The 25,710-nt window shown below is 43.2% G+C and overlaps 1 protein-coding gene across 2 annotated transcripts; it reads right to left on the bottom strand.

The window, feature by feature from the left end:
* Positions 1 to 1,517: 1,517 nt before the first annotated feature.
* LOC122946366 (transforming growth factor beta-1 proprotein-like) lies at positions 1,518 to 25,245 on the bottom strand. 2 transcript variants are annotated; one of them, XM_044305934.1, is made up of 8 exons: positions 24,694 to 25,245; positions 24,471 to 24,623; positions 9,649 to 9,830; positions 7,721 to 7,838; positions 5,883 to 5,960; positions 5,407 to 5,557; positions 4,657 to 4,810; positions 1,518 to 4,532 (listed from the first exon to the last, which is right to left on the bottom strand). In XM_044305934.1, exons 2-8 carry the CDS (start codon positions 24,604 to 24,606, stop codon positions 4,374 to 4,376), a joined length of 978 nt encoding a protein of 325 aa, XP_044161869.1. In that variant the 5' UTR covers positions 24,607 to 24,623; positions 24,694 to 25,245; the 3' UTR covers positions 1,518 to 4,373. The 2 variants fall into 2 exon arrangements, with proteins under 2 accessions (XP_044161869.1, XP_044161868.1); XM_044305933.1 differs by having other exon boundaries at positions 24,471 to 25,245.
* Between the last annotated feature and the right edge of the window lie 465 nt (positions 25,246 to 25,710).

Consider the following 25,710-nt stretch of genomic DNA (forward strand, 5'->3'; position numbering starts at 1 on the left):
CATTCTTTACCCCTCCAGCCCCTCTGAGTGCAGCATTGGAGCATGAGGGCAAGGGTTGTTTGTTTACATTTTAACACTGCAGGTGGAGGCTTCTGCCTAGCCGTTTTCCCGATGATGTCATCAGCACGGATGGGCGGTCTTTAGCGCTGCCCTAGGCTGTTTTACGGGCTGGAGCGGTGCTAAAGACTGCCCATTGGTGCCGGTAGAGTCACCGGGCTCACTGCTAGGCAATGTACAGTACATTACAGCACCCACACTGTAGTCCTCTTCTTACCGATCCGACTCCTCCCACTGGTGACATCATAAAAGGTTCTTTAGCTACACTAAGGGTCCATTCAAACGTCCGTCGTGTATTGCAGATCCGCAAATTGCGGATCCACAATACACCCAGCCGGCACCCCCCATAGATCTGCCTATTCTTGTCCGCAATTGTGGACAAGAATAGGACATGTTCTATTTTTTTGCGGAGCGGCGTCCCGGAAATTTGGGGCAGCGCTCAGGAAATGCGGAGAGCACATAGTGTGCTCCCCCCATCCCGTTCTGCTCCATTCAGAATTAATTGGTCTGCACCCATTCCCGATATTGCAGAACGGATGCGGACCCATTTGTGGACGTGTGAATGGACCCTAAGTCAGAGCTTTCATGTATTTCCCTGCTACCGTGGGACCTTCAGCATGGGGAGGGAGGTGTTTCTTACAGTCCTCTCTATGAGCTGAATGATCTTTCACCTTCCTGTCCTGCCTGCTCTGATCACACAGATCGGTGTTGGGCAGGGTGAGAAAGAAGTGGGGAGAGGCACAGCTGTATGAGCACTTTGCCAGATCACTAAAGAAGCAGTCAGGGGTCTGGCATTGCTGGAAACCTTGGTGGCACTGCTCAGTTTTCCAGTAGATTACAGCTGATCAGGGAGACATTTTGGACTATCCCTACATGACAACAAGCTGATCACAGATTGAAAACCCCATCTAAGGACTTCATTTGGGTTAGGGTTGAGGGACCTCGATTAGTACAATCATAGGGCAGGACACGAATGTTCAGGTAGACAATTCAAATCCTCTATTTCTCCAGTAGTTGTATCATTATGACCATCAGAGATAATTATCATCACAGACAGTGTAGTAGTGTTTCTTTATTAGATTTGAGGGGGACCACAAACAGCACGTCCATGCGTTATTCAGACACTCCACTGAACTGTAAATGTGTAATACTTTGATTCCCCTGTGGGGGCACTGTAGGAAGATTACTGCAGTTTTTCTGACTGATAAAGATAAAGGGGTTGTCCCACAAGAAATATTCTATATTTTTTAAACCAGCACCTGGATCTGAATATTTTAGAAATGGCATGTAATTAAAAATGTAGTATAGCCACAGAGTTATTCAATACAACGTATCTGTATAGCGCCACCTGCTGTTTGTGCTTTTCCTTATTTCTTTGTCCACCTTGTTGAGGTGGTCACACATGCTTAGTTCCTGCAGCAGAAAAGACATGCCCCCTGAGCCCTGAGAAATGACAGACCCCCTGAGCTGCCAGCTGGAAATAAATGTAGTAGAACAATTAGAGCAATGAACGGGAAGATCTCTTGATCCATGTGAGGTACGGGGCTGGTTCTAGCTTGGTTACAAAGACATTGACATGTGCTATATGATGTGTGATTTTAATTTTTATATGATTCATGATATAAACCATACCATATAATTAAGATGCTGTCCAAGGAGTGGAACTGCCACCATGTTGGTCACCACTGATACAACTGCTTAGGAAGCTCAGCACTTGCATAAATCATTGAACAGTCTATCTACACATTTCAATCTGCTGATTGGTGGATGATCCCTACTGATAACAGAGGGGTATTCCATCACCCCGTAAAGAGAAGCAAGGAAACTGCTGGAATATTTCTTCATTTCCAAGTACCTCTTTATTTATGAACTTTTTGAACATTTTCTTTAAATAAGAAAGACAAACTATATAAAAACACATAAAAAAAGACAACAATGATTCATCATAGAAATGATTTGCCTTCTTATCCATTGAAGTTTACAGACTTCTACCGGGTGTTTACATTCCACCCCGAAATGCATCCGCCACTAAAAATCAACGGTTTTATTTGTTCCTAATTTTTTTTTCTTAATTTTTCCCTGAGTAGATACCATTTTAATTGCCGTTTACCCCATCCCTCCATCCATGCCTGCAACACCAAAAAAGCTGCCTTGTGCTGAATGGGGCTGGGCTGCAATACCGGACACAACCCACGGACAAGAGGGGCGCTGTTTTTGGAAAACAAATAGACCCCTTTTTTCTAAACTTGCTCAACTTGTTAAAAAAAAATTCATTGTAAACTATATGTTATCATTTAACCCTGTTTAAAAAAGGGGGGGGGGGGGGTGGTATCTCTATAATAGCAGCTCCCAAGGGCATCAAAAGAATCAATCTTGGAAGAAACAACCACTGAAATATCAATTTAAAGAGAAGCTGTCACCTCTCCTGAGAGGAATGGAACAACATGGATCTATATGAAAAGATGCTCCAGAAACTTTATTACATGGGGTATAATAGTATTTAGTAATACAGGCATGATAGGAGAGGTGATAGGTCATCTTTAAAGGCCAGCTGACTCATATAAGGACCTGCCCACACCATAGTGGGCATGAAGTCACTTCAGATCAGTAGTTTCGAATTCATGCCCATAATTCATGTCAAGAGTTTATTTATTGAAATGAATGATGGACCAAAAAAAAGTTGCCCATTTTCAGTCACGCCCCCTCTTTTATCACCACCTAACCACATGATATAAAATACAATCCGAGGCACGTATAGACAATATAACGGGCTACAAACAGCTTTCCACTGCGTTCTGTGTAGACGTTTTTGACAATATCAATGGGCCCATGCTGTGTTCTTCAACGGCAGGAAGTCTGCTGGCGCTTCCACTTCAGGAAACCTCTGTTTGGATATTTGTGAATGTGATTAGCTGTTCTGTTCCGCGAGACACCTTGTATTTTAGGCTTATTGGTCCTCCATAGCTAGTGAAAGGCAGAGGGATAACTCAAAGCTCTTAGGCCCCAATAAGAAGGCTGTAACGGGACCCTTACCACCATATGCCATTTAGAATACTAGTGTCTTGTTCTGTGGCAGGGGAACCTTTGGGCCCTCTCAGGATGAAGATGTGCCTCACACCATAAGGGGTTTAACCAGTCAGGAAAATGGCTATAAGGAGCTTCTTACTCTGGAGGAACAAGCATATCTAAGCACACAGAGTCCACTCATTTCAATGGCTGCATTTCACCTGCAGGGTTGTTGCAAGAAAACAAAGCCAAAAATGAACAGATGTTGGCCTATCACTTGGGGTCTCAGCAGTATGCCCTGTGATTGACTTAATGTTATGGACAGGCCAAAGTAGCCATCTTTTTTTAAGTCACTCAGAGGAACCAAGCGTTCAGGGAACGCTAACACCACCAATAATCTTGTAACAATCCAGTGGCTCCTGGAGCTGCCACATTACCAAATGATTGCAAATGAGAAAAAAGGCAAATATTGGGGCCACCACGGACCATAACTGAACCCAACTTGAGAGGTTCCCATTACCTGAGAAGGAACAAGAGATTTTTGGATTGAGCAGTCAACCCTGCTTATGGTTACTGTGGAAGAAGACCAAAGATCTGCTCCTATATTAGACTTACTTTCTTCTGTATCCCAGGTGTCAAGTCTTGTATACTGGTTAAGGCAGGACTTACTGTACCTGTAGCACTCTATGTATACAACAGTATTGAATATGGCATTGTTATTTCATGAAAAAAAATGTGTAAATATATAGATATGAAGGGGAAGAAGGGACGTCTACTGATAACTACAGGGTCAGCAGTGCTAGAGAGGTCCTGTTTCCAGATACCACACGACATGTGAAGGCTGGTGATGAGCTGCAAATGTTATTGTGATGGGTTCGAAAAGCACCAAGCTGAAAGTCTGCATTGAATATATGTGTTGTGGTACAATCCACCATCTTGTGCTAATTTACTTTCTGGTTGATACCACATGAAATGCATGAGGGTCTGTTCTTCAAGCATGGCATGTCCTGCTGAGTGTTGGGAGGCAGATCATTGTTTTCTCTCATATATGGGATGACGGTGGTGGTGGTGGTGGTGGACTATCACTGGAGTACTGGAACCATTGATATAGAGCTCTGTGTAAAAGAAGAGTCTTTACTGATTTTGGACATCCAGGAAGAACCTCACTGGTGACCTCAGACTTCAGGTTCAAATGTAGAGGAGAGAAGGGTGAGGGCAAGTGTTGACCACAGGTCATTCTGATTAAAGTATGTTGTGGGAGAGTCCAGTACCATGTTGTTTCCTTAACCTATGACCTCTAATATTAAGTCTCAGCTGCATTGACAAGACCGTACCACCATGTTTGACAGTTTCTCCACTTTTGGTGTTCGACCAACGTAGTAGATGATAGGGAGGGGATCCAAGACATCTGGCACACAGCATGGGGAGATGGATGCTCCTGGATTGTTCTGGTTATAGAGGGACAGGACCTGTAAAATTTAGAATCAGGGTCAATATAGGGTGTAATGTTGTTATCCTTGCGTCTATGTTATCCTGCAGTCGGACATACACACATACCTAGTTTATCAATGGCTATGATATCTGTGTACTTACCCTACTGTACTGCTTGTCCATGCTCCAGATAAAGGGACAGTTCCCCAGGCAATAATTAGCTTCATAGCTTTTTGGTTCATGAATCCACTTCCATCCGAGGTCCTTACGGAAGTTAATGTAGAGAGGCTTCACACAGCAGTTTTTTCCCGTATTCCTGTAAATTAAAGACTCAAGGTTAAATCAATGTGTCCTCTGACAACAGTTTTACTCGGCATCGCCTCTGTATGTGGGTAGGACCTATTACACTGTTCATCCTGGGCTTCCTGGTGCATAAAACAAATCATGCAGCTACAAATGACAACTGTTGTGGTATGGTCAAATGCTGTGGAGGCTTTTAGTTACAGTGCTGATAATGTTGGATTTTAGATACATGATCTTTGCTATGAAGCTGTGGCAGAAAGTTAAGATATGTCTATCCACTGGATATGCCACAAATGATTGGGGCCCCACATCTTTAACCCCCCCCCCCCTCACTTCCCAGACCCACATTAACCCATGAGAGGCAACCGCCAACCACTGCATCCAGGTGGAGTTTGAACAGATCAAAGCTTACGAGGACACTTCTACATTCAAACTCCATCTTTATGTGGCAGCTGGTGGCGTCACACATAGAAGAACCAGGATCAAGGACCCCCATTCTCCCAAAGGATGGGGGCCCTAGAAGTGTGACCCCCACCTATCAGACACTTATGGTATATCCAGTGGATGTGCTAAAATTATCTGTGGTGGTGCCTCTTAAGATATACTGACGTGCGACAGTATTCCTCGTCCACTCCTCGCTTTCTGCGGCTGCTGTGTCCTTCCTCAATCCGACCCTTGGGGGTGTATGTGATCAGTAGATATGGATTGTATTTCCCATCATTGCTGAGAACTTGCATGTCGCCTCGTGTGTCAGAAAAACCTGAAATAAAGCAAAATAATGTGCATTTTCACTTTAGGGTGTGGGGTACCTAAGTAATATTATCTATCTATCTTATATCTGTCTGTCTATCTATCTAATATCTAACTGTCTATATATCTGATATCTGTCTATCTTTCTATCTAATATCTATCTGTCTATCTATCTAGCTATCTGATATCTATCGGTTTGTCTGTCTTTCTATCTATCTATCTATCTATCTATCTATCTATCTATCTCACTCACATATTTCTATCTAATTATCTATCTATCTATCTATCTATCTATCTATCTATCTATCTATGTGTTATATCCATCCTTTACTTACCCCCTATTTGCACCTGTATCCTATTTTCCTGGCTAGTACAGGAACACGGCTCTTTTAACGTGAAGTTCTCGCTGCTGGCTGTAAACAGAACAAGGACAGACTTCAGACATTGTTAGTTCTCAATCTATAGACGAGAGATGATTTGAGCCCCAGGGTCCTTTTATACAGGCAGATACATTTTCACCAAGAAGAGCTGATCTAATATACAGGTGAAACTCAAAAAATTAGAATATCGTGCAAAGTTCATTTATTTCAGTAATGCAACTTAAAGGGAACCTGTCACCTGGATTTTGTGTATAGAGCTGAGGACATGGGCTGCTAGATGACCGCTAGCACATCCCCAATACCCAGTCCCCATAGCTCTGTGTGCTTTTATTGTGTAAAAAAAATGATTTGATACATATGCAAATTAACCTGAGATGAGTCCTGTCCCTGAGATGAGTCCTGTCCCTGAGATGAGTCCAGCGTGAAGGAGCCCAGCACCGCCCCGCATCCTAAGAATCTCCTCCTTGCTCCCCGACGTCAGAAACCTAGAGCGCTGTAATCTCGCGATGTGCGAGCTAGCGCATGTGCAGTGTCGGCATAGTGTTCCTTCCCTGTGCTGGCATCAGCCTCAGGGAAGGAACTGCGCATGCGCTACCTTGCGCATCACGAGATTACGGCGCTCTAGCTTTCAGATGTCGGGGAGCAAGGAGGAGATTCTGAGGATGCAGGGCAGTGCTGGGCTCCTTCACGCTGGACTCATCTAAGGGACAGGACTCATCTTAAGTTCATGGATCAAATCGTTTTTTTACACAATAAAGCACACAGAGCTATGGGGACTGGGTATTGAGGATGTGCTAGCGGCCATCTTGCAACTCATGCCCTCAGCTCTATACACAAAATCCTTGTGACAGGTTCCCTTTAAAAGCTGAAACTAACATATGAGATGGACTCATTACAGGCAAAGCGAGATATTCCAAGCCTTTATTTGTTATAATTTGGATGATTACGGCTTACAGCTTATGAAAACCCTAAAGTCACAATCTCAGGTCCCCTTTGCTCAGGGGGTATGGATTAATTAGCTGACTAGAGTGTGACACTATGAGCCTAGAATATTGAACCTTTTCACAATATTCTAATTTTAAGTTGCATTACTGAAATAAATGAACTTTTGCACAATATTTTAATTTTTTGAGTTTCACCTGTATAGTCAATCAGGGCCATTTAGATCATATGATCGATCCTCTCCCTCCATACAAAGACGTGGGCCAAAAAGAGAGCATATGGGGAAAGAAAGCCCTGCCAATCTCCATTGTATAGGACCTCAGATAGGGGGGAAGTGTGAGATTAGAAGTCCCCTTATATAGAACATAGGAAACTAGATTAATAAGCACGAACCTTACATAATCCTGGGGTACTACGGTTGTCATTACTGTCAAGAGTCAAAAAGGTAACCTACTGTCACCCGCCCAAATTGCTGTAAAGTAGTCTTTCAAAATGGACAGGCCCATTTTAAAGCCAATGATGAGCTCAAGGTACCCTCAGCATTTTGTCTGTATGGGGCTCAGACAGTGTTAGACTGGCCCACCATAGTATCAGAGGATCCTAAGGTCCAGAATAAAAAAATAAAAAAATTTGACCCAATTGGAATCATAATTCATTAGACTTTATTGATGATATGGGGTTTGGGGCCCGAGAATAATTTCCTCTGGTGGGACCAAGGAACCCCAGTGCCATCCCCAGCTCAGACACGTCTGGTGGTGACCCTGTATAACCCTATAACTACAGAATTAAGAAAAAGTATGATACGGTGCCTAACAAAGAAACACAAGCGTTTGTAGACAGTGGCCTCTCACCTTGTCGGGTCAGCCACCATTTCACTGTATCAGTGACATCGAATGACATCCACTCTCCCTGCCTTCCAGGAAAGACAAACCTACTGTCCAGGAATCGAGAGGATGTGTTGCTTTCTACCTGTGTGAGGAATAAAATACATAGACATATCCTTTCATGGGTGCAACAGAGTCAATTATAACGTTTCTTCTCAATCCATACAAATACTGCAGAACGTACCAGTTTTATATATGACAGGGTTAAAATAAACCGTACTTACCGCCGGTGTACAGAGCATGCGGCTACTTTGTGAAGTTGTGGTCATGTTAATCTCTAAATACACATTGTGCATTCAGAGGTCATAGGAACTTGTGTCTGCTATACAGTATACTGCACCTCCATCATACACAGACTTGTTTCAGTCCCTCCCATTCAATCAGTAGGAAGCAGTAAAAGATTGCTTTAGAAATTATATGGTATTGTGTTCTTTTTTTCTCTGGACTGCATCAAAACTTTGTTCTAGGTTTGTCTTTTTTCTATAACCCCATCTGGTGTTGTAAATCTCCTTACCCAAAGTGGGTACACTGCTTGGGGATCCATCAGGGACTGTTAGTATGGGGAGCCACAATGAGCATGCAGCACTCTAGTACAGGCACGGTTCTTGGCTTTTAGCATCATATGAAAAGTGGCAATTACTTAATTCATCCTTCTTCAGGAGAACCTGGGAAGGGGGTGCAGCTAGAGTGAGACAATGACCTTGAATTAGGCAACGAGCCTTGAAGGATCGATATATCCCTAAGCCTGTCTAAATTTTAGACATAGCAGACTATTTTGATGCAACAGCAAGGATATCATTCATATATACTGTATGTATACAGTAAACTTGAGAAAGACTGCCCAGACCAAGAAATGACAGTGACTGCGACATTCATACCATAATTACACAGCTTGCAAAACTATGGGGTTCTAGGTGACATCTCACACCAAGAGATGACAGTAACTGTGACATGCATACTATAGTTACCCAGCGTGCCAAACTATGGGGTTCTAGGTGACATCTCAGACCAAGAGATGACAAATTGACTGTGACATGCATACAATAGTTTAAAATTGTGCCAAACTATGGGGTTCTCAGTGACATCTCAGACCAAGAGACAACAGTGACCGTGACATGCATACCATAGTTATAGTTATACAGCGTGCCAAAGCCAAACTATGGGGTTCTGGGTGACATCTCAGTGTTGAGTTGCCCTTAAAATATATGCAGGCCATGTAGCACATCACTTCCCAACAGCAGTTCTGATCTCAGGCTGGAGAGGTCTTTTCTGGCCAAGCCCTTGTTCTGATTCAAGGCTACACGAATGACGGTTGGGTGATTCAGGATTCTGATGGTGTGGACAAAGGTATGGAAGAAATGGAATAGTAGGGTATGGAAAGTGTAAAGTGTCCTTAGAAGGAGCATCAGGGAGCACTACTATTACCATAATTGTCACTGCCCATACACAGCTATTGGAAGGAGACTATACTGTGATATACTTTGGAACTGTGCCTTTTGCTGCTATATGTACTACTACTCCCATCATCAATGTAGTAAAGAAAGACTTCCTTTATTGCAATCAACGGGCCTGAGTATTGACTCCATTATCCATTTGCCGGTCCTGCATCTGTACTACTGCCTTGCATACTGCCAAATACCTAACATCAAGGGTACCCTGTCTACCATCAGGCAGGAGCCCCAGAAAGTCAGGGAGTGTCCCGAGGAAAGAACGGATGCTCCCTCCATTCACTGTGTACAGCCCAGGGGGAGCCAGGGTGAAGATTGCCACAGTGAACTGTGAGTACTACTGCATTTGACCATCTAAACACACTGGTATTGATGTTCTATGTAGTCTTCTGTCGCTCTGGACTCTTGGTTCATGTATAAATGCCACCCCAGTCACCTCCAGCTTACCCTGTACAGCTCCAGCCTCATCTCTTTTTGGTGATCCTTATTTTGATCTTCTTTCCGAAATATGCGCAGTTCTGCGTTGTGTAGCTGGTCTGGGCTTTCCACAAGCTCCCTTGCAAGAGATGCATTGAATGGGAAGACATGTTCATTTTCGTAACTTCTTTGAGATTCATCTTCATTCTCATCTAAACAAAGAATCGACAAATCCAGACATTAACTTCTTCATAAACATATAAGCTTCAACATAATAAATCCAAAATACAATATAATATTAGACACACAAGGCTTCCTTGACAAAATGGTCTGCTTCCTCCAGGAGGACCAGGAGGTGGACCTATGGCGATCAGCTGATCATTATGATGACTGCATTCCGAAAGGGGTTGTCTATCATGAGACAAGCCCTTTAAAAAAAAAAAGTTAACATTTTCTACAATTTGAACACAATAAATCCAAGATTTTGGGAGTGTTTTTTTTGTCTTTTTGAAACTTCTTTGATCTCTAAATAAAGTGATAGACTTCTTCCTTACAAGATGCACACTACCAACCCAGTGACAGAGCAGCAATGAAAAGGTTAAGAAGAAGGTTTACTGAAGCCAGCTGGATTCACCAGCTTAGCAAATCTGCGTTCTCCTCCATCCGGTACAACCCGATGTGGAAAAAGAAAAAGTTGATTCAAGGAGGTTGCTTCTCTTTTTCCATCCTTGATTAGTCAGGATGTTAGTGAACCACCGAGATGATGAAGGTCGTGGACTCCAGGGAAATCCATGCATCAGCCTCTTGTCTCTCATAGATAATGTCTTGAAGGGAACCCCTTGTCCTGCAACTAAAGGCACATCTTGAGTAAAATTACTAAATCGTAAACCAAACAAAACGCCACTTCTCTGAGATCTACTCTGACAATTTAAAAGTAAGAAAGAATCCAGAGCAGAAATCTGTCCACACGTAGCCTGGGTTTTTGGACTGGCTAGAATTGGACGTTGTGAAGGAGGGGACAAGAGTGACCACATTTCCATTATCTTGTGTAATAATATTAGTCAAATAAGCTGCAATCCCATGGTGAAGTTCTTATTATGTAAATTTTGGGGTAAATACTTTACATTTTACTTATCGTTAGCCCAGGGGTAGGAGTTATTTTATACAGGATTTCATTTAGACTAGAACATTGTATCTGCTCTACCATAGACTGCTCCTCCATGCAGCACAGACTTGTTTTAGGTTCCTCTATGCATCCAATGACAGCTTCAAAAGTCATTATCAGGCAGGGTTGGACTGGGAACTTAAAGTGACCCTGGAAGAAAAACTAAAAGTGGACTCAAGTTATAGGTGGATCCAGATTGACAGAAGGGGCAACACAAGTAGGCAGACAACAGAAATAGTACCTTAGTGCAGCTCAAAATACTGCTCCAGCAGAACCAAATACCACAGTGCAACACAAAATACTGTCCCCGTTGCAGAATTCAACCAAAATTACCTTCCTGAGGACAGCGGTACTGAATTGAGGAGGGCACCTGCAGCCGCAAGCCAAGTGCATGAGGGCCTGATGCACCTACATAAATTAATTCTGAGAGCATCAGATCTTTATATACCTGGCTGGTGGCCATGAGGAGGACTCAGGTGGCCCCATGGGCATCAGCCTACTATAAAATTGCCCTGTAGGGTCTATGGCCAGTCCGCCCATGGTCTTAGGATAAAAATTTGCATGGCAGGGAAGAAAGAAGATTGTAAGGTACTGCAGCAAGCAGAATGAAATTGTACCAGCTATGAACATCATGTTGTTTTTAGGTTGAAAATCGTGGGCTCCTGATCCATTTTCATATTTGACCTGGCAGCGGCGGGTGGCGGATTGGTAATAAATGTATCAAACATTTTAAGAGATTATGGATTACTATGGAGCAATGAAGAATCCATACTCCTCAGTTACGCCTGGTTTTATGCTTCCTCTATTAACGTGAGTCTTCTGTAGAACCTATCTGCTCACAAACTCCGCTAGTTAATGGCATCCACCCCCTCCAACAGCCTGACAAAGAACAGAGCGTGAGGGAGTGGATGGACTAGGTTCTGGGCCCTGAAGTCATTTGATCTTGTTCGTGCTTGGAGCTTAGTAATCGTCACATATTGTATGTGTTTTTCAGGTACAGAGATCTGCATGCATGCATCCCATGAGAGACATATCCTATGTGACCACATACCTTGACCATACTATTGCTATGCAATGTCTAACCTTACATAACACCTCCCTACTGGAAATACATAAATCCCAGATTCCTGTTTTGCTCATGTATCACCTGCAGCACTGGGGTGGACTAAACAGTTATATTGTGTCTGAGCCCCTTGTAGTTCATGGCTCTCATAGGCCCTACTTGTGTCCCTCAGAGAAGATGATGGTGCCCTCACCTGAAGGACACAGCAACAAAACGGAGATGTCCAAAGCTGTGTCACCTTATATCATTCAGGCAATCAATCAGACTATGACAGACCATGGACACAATGTAATGCTTCATTTTCCCTGTGGTGGCGCTGCAGGGAAATTAAAGACTTGCTGCCAGGTTCCCTCATAGTTTGCAGCTGATCTTCAGGGGTTTCATTAGTAGGACATCATGCTTATCATCATTCTAGCGGGGAAAAAATGGCATCCCTTTTGGTTTCTTTGTATTCTTATATTCTTTTCGTATTTTGTCCCCTGCCTCTCCTGTGCAGCTGCTTCCTGGGTTCCTCCCCAGTCTCTGGATCCTTGCTTCCGAGGATGGGACATGTTGACAAAGACATGTGACCGCTGTAATCAATCACTGGCTGTAGCAGTCACGTGTTCATATCAAGACGTCATCATTGCAGGGCCAGCACGGGGGGAACTGATAAGGTAAGTATTACTGGGTTTATGATTTTACACCACAAGATTTCAGAGGGATGGACAACCCTTTTAAAAAACAAATTGTGAAACACCAGATCATCCTTTTAAAGGGGTATCCCATAATTGATGTAAAAAATGAAAGTCGGACATCATATAGTACATGACAATCTCTTTCTAACAAAGCTAGAACCAGCCCTGTACCTTACATGGATCCAGAGATCTCTCCACTCATTGTTCTAATTGCTAGATTTATTTTAGGCTGGTCACTCAGGGGACGTGTCCTTTCTCAGGGAGTGTGTCCTTTCTGCTGCAGTTCTCTCCCTATCACAGCTCAGAGGGCATGTCCTTTCTACTGCAGGTCTCTCCCTATCACAGCTCTACTGCAGCTCTCTCCCTGTAGGGACCCATGCACAAGACCGTATGTATTTTGCGGTCCGCAAAAAACGGATCCACAAAAAATACGGATGACGTCCGTGTGCATTCTGTGGAAAGGAACAGCTTGGTCATAATAGAACAGTACTATCCTTGCCCGTAATGTGGACAATAATAGGACATGTTCTACTTTTTTAGCGGAACAGAAATACGGACATACAGAAACGGAATGCATGCGGAGTAACTTTTTTTTTTTGCAGACCCATTGAAAAAAAAAACGAACGGACATGGAAAGAAAGCATGTTCATGTGCATGAGACCTAACTATCACAGCATCTAACAGTAGATACAGCTGGTGGGAACTAAACGATGGAACTAAGCATGTGCGACCACCACAGTAGATGGACGCGCACATTAGTATACAGCTATATCTCACAATGGGGACAATTTTGTAACAGAAAGTAAATTAACAAAGTACCGTAACTAGTTTTTCATGCTTAATAAGTAGCATGGTAGTACAACTCCTTTAAGTTACTGTGCCCAGTGAGGTGATGCTTCGAGTTCCCGGTGCCAATGTGTTCCTGGTGCAGAGATTTTTTTTTCATTTCGATTGATGTTATTTACATACTTTTTACCACAAAAACCGCTACTACTAGCTTCCAATTATGACAAGCTTAAGCTGTGCATGAATTTACTAACAATTCCAAATATTTCTCACCCCCCTCCTTCTTAGTAAAGTCTATAAATCTCAATTTCCACGGAGAGACTTGATTTCTAAAGATGTGTTCCTGAAACATGTTTTTCCTAAAAATGTCCCTGTTCCCGAATTTACGATCTGCACAGAAACATCCCTCTCTTGCCATTTGGTACGGTTCCCGTTTAGGTGATTATTTCTGCATTAAACCATGTAGGAGTACAAACAGGGTTTTGTATTTTTATGATCGGGATTAGTAACCACTAAATACGGGGTGAAGCTATAGGGGGTGCAGACGCACCTGGACCCTGGTGTCTAAGGGGGCCCGTAAGGCATCTCTGCCACATAAGAAGACATCAGTGTTATTAAAAATACATGGTACGTGAAGGGCCCTGTTATAGAGTTCACATTGGGGCCCAGGAGCTTCATGTTACACCTCTGCCTAGAGACAACTGAGCCTCAATTATCAAAACTGTCTTAGTTGCCCATAGCAACCAATGAGAGCTCAGTTCTCATTTCTTAAACTGCTTCAGAAAAATGAAAGCTGAGCTCTGATAGGTTGCTATGGGCAACTAAGAGAGTTTTACTGTTAGGCGGTTTTGGTCAATGAAGTCATTGTTGTCAACTCTAATGTTGGCAGGCCTGACACCCTGTATCTATACTTAGATAAGGGGTATAGCTGTACGGGGTGCAGAGGTAGTAGTTGCTAGTCGCGTCAGGACCCTGGTGTCGTAGGGGTCCCAAATGCCCCTCTGCCACATAAGAAGACACCAGTATTATAAATAGTACATGGTACATGAAGGGCCCAGTTATAAAGTTCACATTGGGGCCCAGGAGCTTTAAGTTACGCCTCTGCCTAGAGACAATTGGGCTTCAATTATCAAAACTGTCTTAGTTGCCCATAGCAACCAACCAGAGCTTAGCTCTCATTTCTTAAACTGCTTCAGAAAAATGAAAGCTCAGCTCTGATTGGTTGCTATGGGCAAATAAGACCAATGGGAGCTCTGCACTTATTTCTTAAACTTCTTCAGAAAAATGAAAGCTGAGTGCTAATTGGTTGCTATGGGCAACTAAGACATTTTTACCGTTAGGCGGTTTTGATCATATGAAATCTATCGTTGGTAACCGCGAGGCGTTCAGAAAATGTAATTTAATCTGTGCTGTGTTCATACTGGGTTGTCACTGTTCGAGGGCTGCTCCACATGTGCTCTCCAGACGGGCTCATGTTTCAGGTGTGGATCAGACGGTAGCTCCTGTGTGTTTATAATGAGGGCGGTTTGGGAAGTCTCTGTAACAATCGCTTCATAGTCTGAAGCCCTATGGGGCACAGGGCATGGGGGCTCAGACAGACAGTCAAATAAATAGTTTACTATTCCCAGGTCGCCTCCTGGAACAAGCGATGGAAGGCACTTTGCTGCACAACTGCTCGGCTGGCTGATTTTCAGGTTCCACCGATTATAGAGTTCCCTGACGCAAACACCCCCGGTGTAAAAATAATCTCCTCAACGTTTGACTCATTGCTTTAGACTCCATACTTCATACTGAAAGATACTGTCTGTCATATCTGCAGAAAATGCATCCCTGGAGGGAAGATTCAGGACAGCACAGACCCTCATCTGATTCCTATTTACCCTTTTCCCATGATATTCTGCAAAAAAAATTTGATTTTTTTTAAATTCTGAAATTTGCTGACTATATTGGGACTGCCTTTCCTAGGAGCTGATACTGGGGAAAGGAGGACATCATTGTGAGAACCACAGTTTCCATAATGGCGGGGGTTGTCCAGTGCCTAGAGAAAAGGATGGGGGGGAGGACGCAGATTTGGAGTCGAGAAGGAATTTTTTTCCCCAAAGATGAGGAAAATTCACTTTGGTGCCGCCGATTTCACTTGTTCATCAGGTAATAGACCATTTGTGCGGACACAAAAATTGGCAGTAGGGGCTGTGTAAATACGCTCTGCTGTCGGCAAACAATGAGTCAGTGTGTGGATGAGCGTTGGCATTAGCAATCGCTCCTCCCAATACTATGGAGGAGATCGCTGCATGTAAACATTGCGGTCTCCTGATGAGCAGGTGATTGCTGGGGAGGAACGCTTCCTTGCCATCAATCACCCGCTGTATCGTCCCGTCTAAAGGGACCTTTACAAACTAGGTTCATAGGTTACTTATTAATAGGGCGTATGAAAACACAATAACTAACCTGACCCCCTTTAAAGTTAATGGATGTGAACACAGGTGGACTGGACCCTGGAAGAAAACTAAAAGTGTCCCATGTTGTAGACAGGTTTAAATTGACTGAAGTGGGCCAATGTAAGTAGGCAGTGAAACAAAAGTAGGTGGGGCAGCAATACTGTAGTGCAGCACAAGATATCACCCCTGCAGAACCAAAAACCACGGTGCAGCACAAGATATCACCCCTGCAAAACCAAATACCAGAGTGCAGCGCAAGATACCATCCCTGCAGAACCAAATACCAGAGTGCAGCACAAGATACCACCCCTGCAGAACCAAATACCAGAGTGCAGCACAAGATACCACCCCTGCAGAACCAAAAACCATGGTGCAGCACAAGATATCACCCCTGCAGAACCAAATACCACAGTGCAGCACAAGATACCACCCCTGCAGAACCAAATACCAGAGTGCAGCACAAGATATCACCCCTGCAGAACCAAATACCACAGTGCAGCACAAGATACCACCCCTGCAGAACCAAATACCAGAGTGAAGCACAAGATACCACCCCTGCAGAACCAAATACCAGAGTGAAGCACAAGACACCACCCCTGCAGAACCAAAAGCCACAGTGCAGCACAAGATACCACCCCTGCAGAACCAAAAACCACAGTGCAGCACAAGATATCACCCCTGCAGAACCAAATACCTCAGTGCAGCACAAAATACTGCCTCAGAATTTAATATCACATTGAAAAACATAATACTGCTACCCTTGCCACAGTATTCAACTGTATCCCCACCCTTAGTGTACAGCTGAATTCAAGAGCGCACCTGCAGCCAATTGCCAGGTGCATAAGTACCTGACGCTACCAGATTGTTATGTACCCGGCTGGTTGCCTTGAGGAGGACTCAGGCGGCCCCCTGGGGCTCAACCCACCAGGAAATTTCCCTGTCGAGTCAAGGACCAGTCCACCCTTGGATGTAAATGCCATTCATAAACTCTTAAAGGGGTTCTCTGGGATTTTCATATTAATAAATAGGTCATTAACATGAGGTTCTGACTTTCGGCCCCATAAGCGCTTAGGCCATGTGTCGTCACGTTTATCAGTCACATGGCCTAGGCACAGCACAGTCCTATTCAAATAAATGAGCACAATACCAAGCACAGCCGCTATCCAATGGATGGAACTGTGCTTGGTAAGCTATGAGGAGGCAGTTGTGTTCACCAGAGCTCTGGTGAGAGCAGCTACTTTCTCAAATGGCTGATTGTTGATGTGCTGTGTGTTAGGCCCCACTGATCTCATACTGAGGACCTATCCTGAGGATATGAAAGTACAGGAGAACCCATTTTAAAAATATCTGGATTCGATAATGGCTGCCTTCTTCCAGAAGCAGAGCTATACATATGCATGAGTTATGTCTGGTATTGCATCTCAGTTCTATGAAAGTGACCAGAGCTCAGCTGCAATACGACACACAACCTGTGGATCGGTGCGGCACTGTTTTCTGAAGAAGGCAGATGTTATTCTAATCCAGAAAAAAAAAATGTAAGTCTTGTTTTCAAGAAGGTTACAATAAGGTATTAATAAAGAAATTAGTGGTGAGGAGTAATTGTGCATACAAATCATACAATCTTTAAGGATGTCCTCTTACTCTGAATTCTAATACATTCATTTGGATGAATCATAAAGTATTGAAAATTGTGGGTCAGGTTCACTGAAGAGCATACATTACAGAGACTACACTATGGGTATTCTTAGGGTTTCAAATGTTTAGGGGTAGTACTCCTTTAGTACTACAGGGAGTGCAGAATTATTAGGCAAATTAGTATTTTGACCACATCATCCTCTTTATGCATGTTGTCTTACTCCAAGCTGTATAGGCTCGAAAGCCTACTACCAATTAAGCATATTAGGTGATGTGCATCTCTGTAATGAGAAGGGGTGTGGTCTAATGACATCAACACCCTATATCAGGTGTGCATAATTATTAGGCAACTTCCTTTCCTTTGGCAAAATGGGTCAAAAGAAGGACTTGACAGGCTCAGAAAAGTCAAAAATAGTGAGATATCTTGCAGAGGGATGCAGCACTCTTAAAATTGCAAAGCTTCTGAAGCGTGATCATCGAACAATCAAGCGTTTCATTCAAAATAGTCAACAGGGTCGCAAGAAGCGTGTGGAAAAACCAAGGCGCAAAATAACTGCCCATGAACTGAGAAAAGTCAAGCGTGCAGCTGCCAAGATGCCACTTGCCACCAGTTTGGCCATATTTCAGAGCTGCAACATCACTGGAGTGCCCAAAAGCACAAGGTGTGCAATACTCAGAGACATGGCCAAGGTAAGGAAGGCTGAAAGACGACCACCACTGAACAAGACACACAAGCTGAAACATCAAGACTGGGCCAAGAAATATCTCAAGACTGATTTTTCTAAGGTTTTATGGACTGATGAAATGAGAGTGAGTCTTGATGGGCCAGATGGATGGGCCCGTGGCTGGATTGGTAAAGGGCAGAGAGCTCCAGTCCGACTCAGACGCCAGCAAGGTGGAGGTGGAGTACTGGTTTGGGCTGGTATCATCAAAGATGAGCTTGTGGGGCCTTTTCGGGTTGAGGATGGAGTCAAGCTCAACTCCCAGTCCTACTGCCAGTTTCTGGAAGACACCTTCTTCAAGCAGTGGTACAGGAAGAAGTCTGCATCCTTCAAGAAAAACATGATTTTCATGCAGGACAATGCTCCATCACACGCGTCCAAGTACTCCACAGCGTGGCTGGCAAGAAAGGGTAATGCCTAATAATTCTGCACTCCCTGTATTTTCTCCACTATGCTCTATGAATCATTTTATGGAGGATGATGTATTGGTCAATCATGGATTTGCAGACTGAGAACGCTCTGGGACCCTAGGCTATAAAGGGTCATGGGTCATTTACCAACCACTGTAGTCATTGATATGCTTCAGTGCTTAAGCTTCTTTGATGGCCCTATATTTTATCTTCAAGGAGTGACTAAATAAGGGACTATTGACCACCTCTGTTCAAGGGAAGTCCAACCCTGCCATATTGACCTTAGCCTGGGGTCATAGTTGTTAGAAAGTATTATATTTAATGTTCTGCCCTCCAAGTATGTTCAAGCAGGGCTCCATCTATGTCTCCAAAAAAAGAGGGCATGGTGGCTCATTCCTTAGAGCAATGTAGCAGTAGGACCATGCATTTAAATTACACTAGATAGCATCATCTGATGCTTGTATGTTCCTTGCTTGGATTTCTTCCAGGTAATCTATAATCTTTCCAAGCAAGAAAAAATGCAGTAGTGTATCAGTTTCTATTCAATCAACCCTATAATATGTACCAAGATAAGGAAATAAGATTGTGAGATCCACCTAGGGAATATAATGTTGTGCGTGAACTCTAGGTACAGCACTGCCAAACAGGTTAGTGCTAGACACTGATCACCCATAACATGACAACCACCTGTCTAATATTGTGTAGGTCCTCTTTGTGCCACTAGAAATGTTTTGACTCATTGAGTCATGGACCCCACAAGACCTCTAACGATGCCCTGTGGTAACTGACACCAACACATTACCAGAAGATATATTAAGTCCTGTGAAGTGTGAGATTGGATTTGCTTCTCCAGCATAACTCACAGATACTCGATTGAATTGAGATCTGGAAGTTTGCAAGCCAAATCAACACCATGAACTATCTGCATGTTTCTCAGATGGTTCCTGAACAATTCCCTCTGTGTGGTGGGAGCATTATCCCGCTGAAAGAGGCCACTGTCATTAGGGAATACTGCCATTAAAGGGTGTAATAGGTCGGTACAATGTTTAGGCAGGTGGTACTTGTTAAAGTGACATCCACATGAATCCCAGGAACCAAAGTTGCCCAATAGAATATTGCTTATTGCTTCACAATGTTTCCTCCAGCTGGCCTTCTTCTCATAGTGCACCTAGTGCTATCTCATCCACGGGTGACGCACATGCACTGGGCCATCCACCTGATGTAAAAAAAAAACTTATTTATCAGACAAGGCCCATTGTAGGCACTTTCGGCAGTGGACAGGAGTCAGCATGAGCACTGTGACTGGTTTGTGGCTATCTAGCCCAATACACAGCAAGTTGTGATGCCATGTGTGTTCTGTCAACTTTCTGTAATAGTCAGAAGTTTTTCGGTTATTTTTGCTACAATAACTTTTGTGTGCGATCTCACTCCCTACACACATCAATGACCCCTGGACGTTCATGACCTTGCTCCTATTTCTCCAGTTATCTTTCTTTGGACCTCTTTTGGAAGGTACTGCTTCTAGCCACTGCGTACCAGGAACACCACACAAGGTCTGCAGTTTTGGAGATTCTGTGACCCATTTGTCCGGCCATTACTATTTGGTCCTTGTCAGGGATGTTCAGATTGAACACATCAACCTCATGAATGGACTATCCTCTTGCTGCCTAAAGTATCCCGCCCATTGACAGGTGCTATTGTCATGAGATAATCAATGTTATTCACTTCACATGTCCATAGTTTTTGGCTGAAACCTAGCTTTAAATGGGTTATGCAAGGGGTGTTTGCCAAACTTGGCCGGACCTGTAATGGGAAGCTTACCTGCTTCCCGGAACTGGTGACTCACTTCTTCTCCTCCAGGCCTATGATGCTATGCTGGGCTCCCTCGCTGAAAACATTTGTTTTGACATCGCCACAGCCAATCACTGGCCGCAGCAGAGACCAGATCTCCTTGCATTATGTGACCATTTGTCATGACGTAATGGGACCCGATCACCACTGCAGCCAGTGATTGGCTGCAGCTGATGTAAAACCGGATGTTTACAGAAAGGGAGCCAAGCGGAGCATTGCAGGCTGGTAGGAGAAGGAGCGGGAAGCCAGCGCCAGGAAGCGGGTAAGTAAGCTTCCCTTTACAGGTCCAGCCAATTGGAGGGGTTTGCCAAAATCCACCATTCTTGCACAACCCCTTTAATGTTATGGCTGGCCGATGTAAAAATAATGGTTAGGAGAACATATATTAAGCTATGGCAATGAAGAATTTTAGAAGGCCACCATGTGTCACTAACATCCTCAGTGTAGAAGAGGACTATTACTACACTGGGTAAGTAGAAGTGTGTGTTTCAGTATTGTAAGGGATGAATTAATATAGGACTTTTTGAGGTTATGAATGTAGACACAGTTTAACGTCTGCCCTGTATATGAAATGACTACAGTGTATATGGATAGCATTGTTGTTAAACATAGTCAAGTACTGCAGAATATGTGGCTTGTATATAACACAATGACTCAAAGGTCTGACTGAGGACTAGTAATACTCTACACACACGATCTGACATGTAACACAGTACAATGACGAGAGCATCGACGGTGCATTTCCTGATCATGTGCCAGCAAAAGTGGAGAGGAAGAGAGAACAAGGAGAGAGGGCCTAAAACTACGAATGAGGAAATACTGACGAGAATGGGATAGAGACCAAGAATAAGAGGGGAAATCCAGAGGAAAACAAGGAACAGAGAATAAAATTAAGGAGATACTGAGAAGATGAAACTAGAGGCAAGCACGGTGGAAGACGATTGGAAAAGAGACGATGAGAGAGAATGAAAGTATAGGGGAGGGAGAAGATTAAATGATAAGAAGACAGTACAGAATGAAGGAACAAAGATTAGGAAGAGACAGAGACAAGGAGAAAATAAGGAAAGTGGGATAGAGACACCAAGGAATGGGATGAGAAGATGATTGAATATTATACTAAGATGGACTTGAAGAAGTAAGTAGTGCGAGAAGGACACAAAGTGGAATGAGGAAATAGAAGAGAGAAAAGGGGAATAAACCAATGGGTAAGTGCATGAGGAGAAGGACAAACTTAAAGGAGGAATGGGTAAAGTCATGAGGAGGACACAGAAAGGGAAAAGTTGTTTGGATGGGGAGGGAACCGTGGATAAACTATTGGGCAGAAGCAGTGGAGTACATAGAAAAAGGGGACATCATAGTAAAGATCAAAATGACCCTCATAGAAATAGGTTTTGCAAACTGGTATAGAAGAGCCTGGTGCTTTTCTCCTACATGGCCTTCCCTGCCCTTGTGCCTATTCTAACACCCTTGCTTACAAATAATTCTGTATAATGCAGTTCTTCTACAAAGGGAAGGCATGCACAGGTTTTCACCACCTGATAAAATCAACTGGGGCTAGACCCCTTCTTACTCATGGCCCCAGCAGATACATAAGTCTGTAGGGTAAGTATGCTGTTTGGTAGAGGGTCAAAGAAAATAGAAGGCAGGTGTAAAAGAGGGACCTAGAAAATATATGCATGGGTGAAAATAGAAGAAATGTAGGAAGGTTGTGAACGAAGACACTAAAGGCTGCATGCACATTCATTATCCAAATGCTATCTCTCCCGACTCCCCCATACACATTCGTTCTGCAGAACATGTATGTGTATTCAATGGAGGAGGGAAGAAACCCACTGCCAGACACCTCTGGAGATGGCTTATCTCCCGGGACAACAAAAGGATCAGGCAAAAATATTCACTTCACCTAAACCTTCTCTCTCGTAACATCATCTGTTGGGGAGAGTTAGGAGCTCCCCATACACATTAGACTGTCGGTTGAACCTGCCAAGAACTAATGTGTATGTCGACCTTAAGAAACCAAAAAGAGTGCATACAAGAATGAGAAACACATCTAAAAACAGAGACTGTGTATGGGTATTGATACAGGAGAGAATTACAAAGATGGCTCAGTAAAGAGGAAAAGAACAGAGAGCTCAAGTATGTGAATGTGACGTTGATATCAACATAATGAGAGTGTTGTAGAGCCAGTGCTTCTAAGCCAAGTACCCCCTACTAAAACAAATTACATCACAGTGCCCCCAAGGCTATGATCAAACACTACGCTGAGTGCAAGCGCGGTACAAATACTACAGGTTGAGAACCTAGGTTGTAGAGAATAGGATGTGAAGGGTATGGAAGAGGCAGAAGGTAAGGAGGAATGAATAGTATAGACAGAGAAAGTTATCATGAATGGTGGGGAGCTGGTGATGACCGATAAAGATTATACAGGGAAATTACTGCAATATAGAGATGTTGAACTATTACAGAAAATTAGAAGAGCAAAAGGGTGCAGTAAAAAGTGAATAAAGGAAGGTTCAAGATCCAGATGATGAGTAGAATTGGGCTCTGGTTTTGAGACGATGTAATATCGACAACAATGATAAGACAACGTATAGAGAAGAGGATGAGAAGTAGGCTTAAAATATCAAGGGGAAAGAGTTGTAATGGAATAAGACAAGAATGAAGACAGCAGAGACACTGGAATAAGATTGAACAGAAGAAATTGAAAGCAAACAATGTCAAAGCAAGTAATTAGGAGTGACATCAGAGAGCTACATTGAACCTGGACAGATATTGTTAACAGCAAGAGAGGCTGTGATGTGGGTAATGGGGTTGAGGAATAGGTAAACAGAGAGGTTGGAGACATAGATAATGAAGGATATGACAGCAAATTAGAGAAGAGTACACACTATGACAAAGAGAGAATGAGCAGGATGAGTGAGGGATGAGAGAGGATGGTAGGAGATAAGGGAAGGTGCAGGGTCACAAATCTGGACAAGGATGGGGGTGGAATACAAGGAGGCCATACTGAGAGGAAGGGGAGATGATCTGGAAGTTGTGACAGGATATACAGGAAGACATACAATGTGGTTACAATCTGGCTCATTAATTCTTTCAAACGGGAGCTGCAAAACTGAATTAAAGTTGCCTATGTTAGAGATGATTCACACCACCGTGATTGGCCCGGGAAAACGTGGTCTGTGTGTCACCCACATCTCCCGGGCTGACCGAGGCTCCCCAGACCCAAACTGACAGGATCATGTCGTTTTATAATACAGTCAGTTCATATGTGATAGCAAGTCTATTGTACTGTACACTATGATGCAGCCATGATTGGAACAGGAGAGGCAGCCAACACAGAGACAGTTTCTCCTGGGACGATCACACTCATGTGAATCAGCCCTTAGTGTTTTGATCTTCTCCATAATGTGCAGCTTCTGGATCCAAGATGCTCCATTTGTTTCTTCTCAAAGAGTATCTAGCCTACAACAATGCTTCAGTTATTATATTAACATAACTCAATAACACAATGTGTTAATATTACAGGTGGGAGAATTTTTCCACCATGATGGAGAGTCAATGGAGGGTCATCCCATCATAAAAGATATTGGTGGCATATCACTAGAACATGGCAACAATGTCTGATCTGTGGCTCTCATAGATTCTCAGGTTTAAGTGTCAGTGGTGTTAGGTAAGCAATGTACCACTTTATCTTCTGTTGGCTTTGCTCCGATTCTCCATTGACTATATTCACGCTTAATGGGGTCCCCTGGAAAAATCTGAGCAGAGCCGGCAGGAGACAAAGTGGCACTGTGCTTACCTGGCATCACCATCATTTTATTTTCCATATCAGGAACCACCATTGAGCCGACATTAGTGTCATGTCCCAGCAATATACCACCAATGTCTTCGATAAGCCAACACCTTTAAGAAGACAAAAAGCATTTGCCAGGGGTATAATCTTTTCTGCCACACTAAGCAAACAAATTCTACCACAAAATGTACTATGTAATGTAAAGTTGTAATAAGTAGACCTTTAGTAAATCTTAGTACATGTAACAATCATGGACATCACATGGCTTTCTATAATATGCATTGCCAGAATGTTTGGTAGGTTGTTACTTACTTAGTTTGATCATTTCAATCTTCTTCACTTGTTCGGAGTAATATCCCTCTACAACAGGCCTCTCTTTTTCAGTTTTTTCTTTAATTGCCTCCATGGTACTATTGTAAGCAGAGAGGATCTCCTCTGGGACAGACATCTCCTCACTCTCTACATCTGGAGGTTCAGTAAGCATTAATTTACTAAGAATTTGTCCTCTAATGGCTTCAATTCTTCTTTTTCTCACCTCTTCCATATCCACCGCCTTGCACGTTGACATTGACATGGCCACATGAAGAAGATCCAGCAACAAAAGCATCAAGTGTACTTTCATGTTCTTGGTTTTGAAAGAGGGTTCTTGTTAGCTTCTTTCAAACCTTTAGGATTTCCGTATGGTCACTCACGTCCTGGACCAATCTATATCAAGGCTTTGTTCAAGTGCTCTGAGATCATTACCTAAATACTCTCAAAGTGTGCCCATCCATAAAGACAAGTCCATGTTCAAAGACAAGCTGATGTTCTCCAGCAACTGGTTGACCAAAACATAACGTGAGGAACTAAACAAAACAAAAAATAAATAAAAAATTACACAAAGTTCAGACCTGCATCACAACTAAGGAGGTGGAAATCCTGCTACGGTCTTGTAGGAAGGTTCTTTTGGTGGGAGAGTTGAGTTCTGAGATGTCTTCTTTGAGTTGTGCCTTCTATGTAGATTGTCCTCACACTCTCTATGCAATTTGACGGCCTTGTCTCTCAGCTTGCTAGAACATGCTTCTCCCGTCCCCCTCTCTCCTTCCTCCTGTGTGCAGTAACAGGCAGGGGTTTTTTTTAATGCTTTTTCTGTAACTTCAGGCTCCACCCAGGATATGATGGTACTTTTAAGTTTGACACACAGAGTAGTTTAAGGAACTGCAGCGAAGACCTGGGGGTGGTGGTGAGGGTTAAAGCTGAAATCTGATAATGTTTTATTAAGAAATGTTCAATGCAGAAGGTACTCGTACTTGGAATATATAATTTCACAAAATTCACTGGATTCTGAGAAGGGAGAGAGCGTTTGGCAGGGAAAAAAGTATCTGTTGTGATAAGGACTAAATTAGGATACATGACAGGATGAGCCAGATAATTATTTCTACAAATTGTATTAGACTTATGGAAGAATATGAATTAAAGGGGTTTTCCCATCTCAGGATATGCCCTCATTGTCTGATAAGTGCGGGTCCCAGAACCTACACCGAGAACAGAGCAGGGAGGGTGGTGGATGGAG

The sequence above is a fragment of the Bufo gargarizans genome, chromosome 9 (assembly GCF_014858855.1).
Source record: "Bufo gargarizans isolate SCDJY-AF-19 chromosome 9, ASM1485885v1, whole genome shotgun sequence".
Taxonomy (NCBI): domain Eukaryota; kingdom Metazoa; phylum Chordata; class Amphibia; order Anura; family Bufonidae; genus Bufo; species Bufo gargarizans.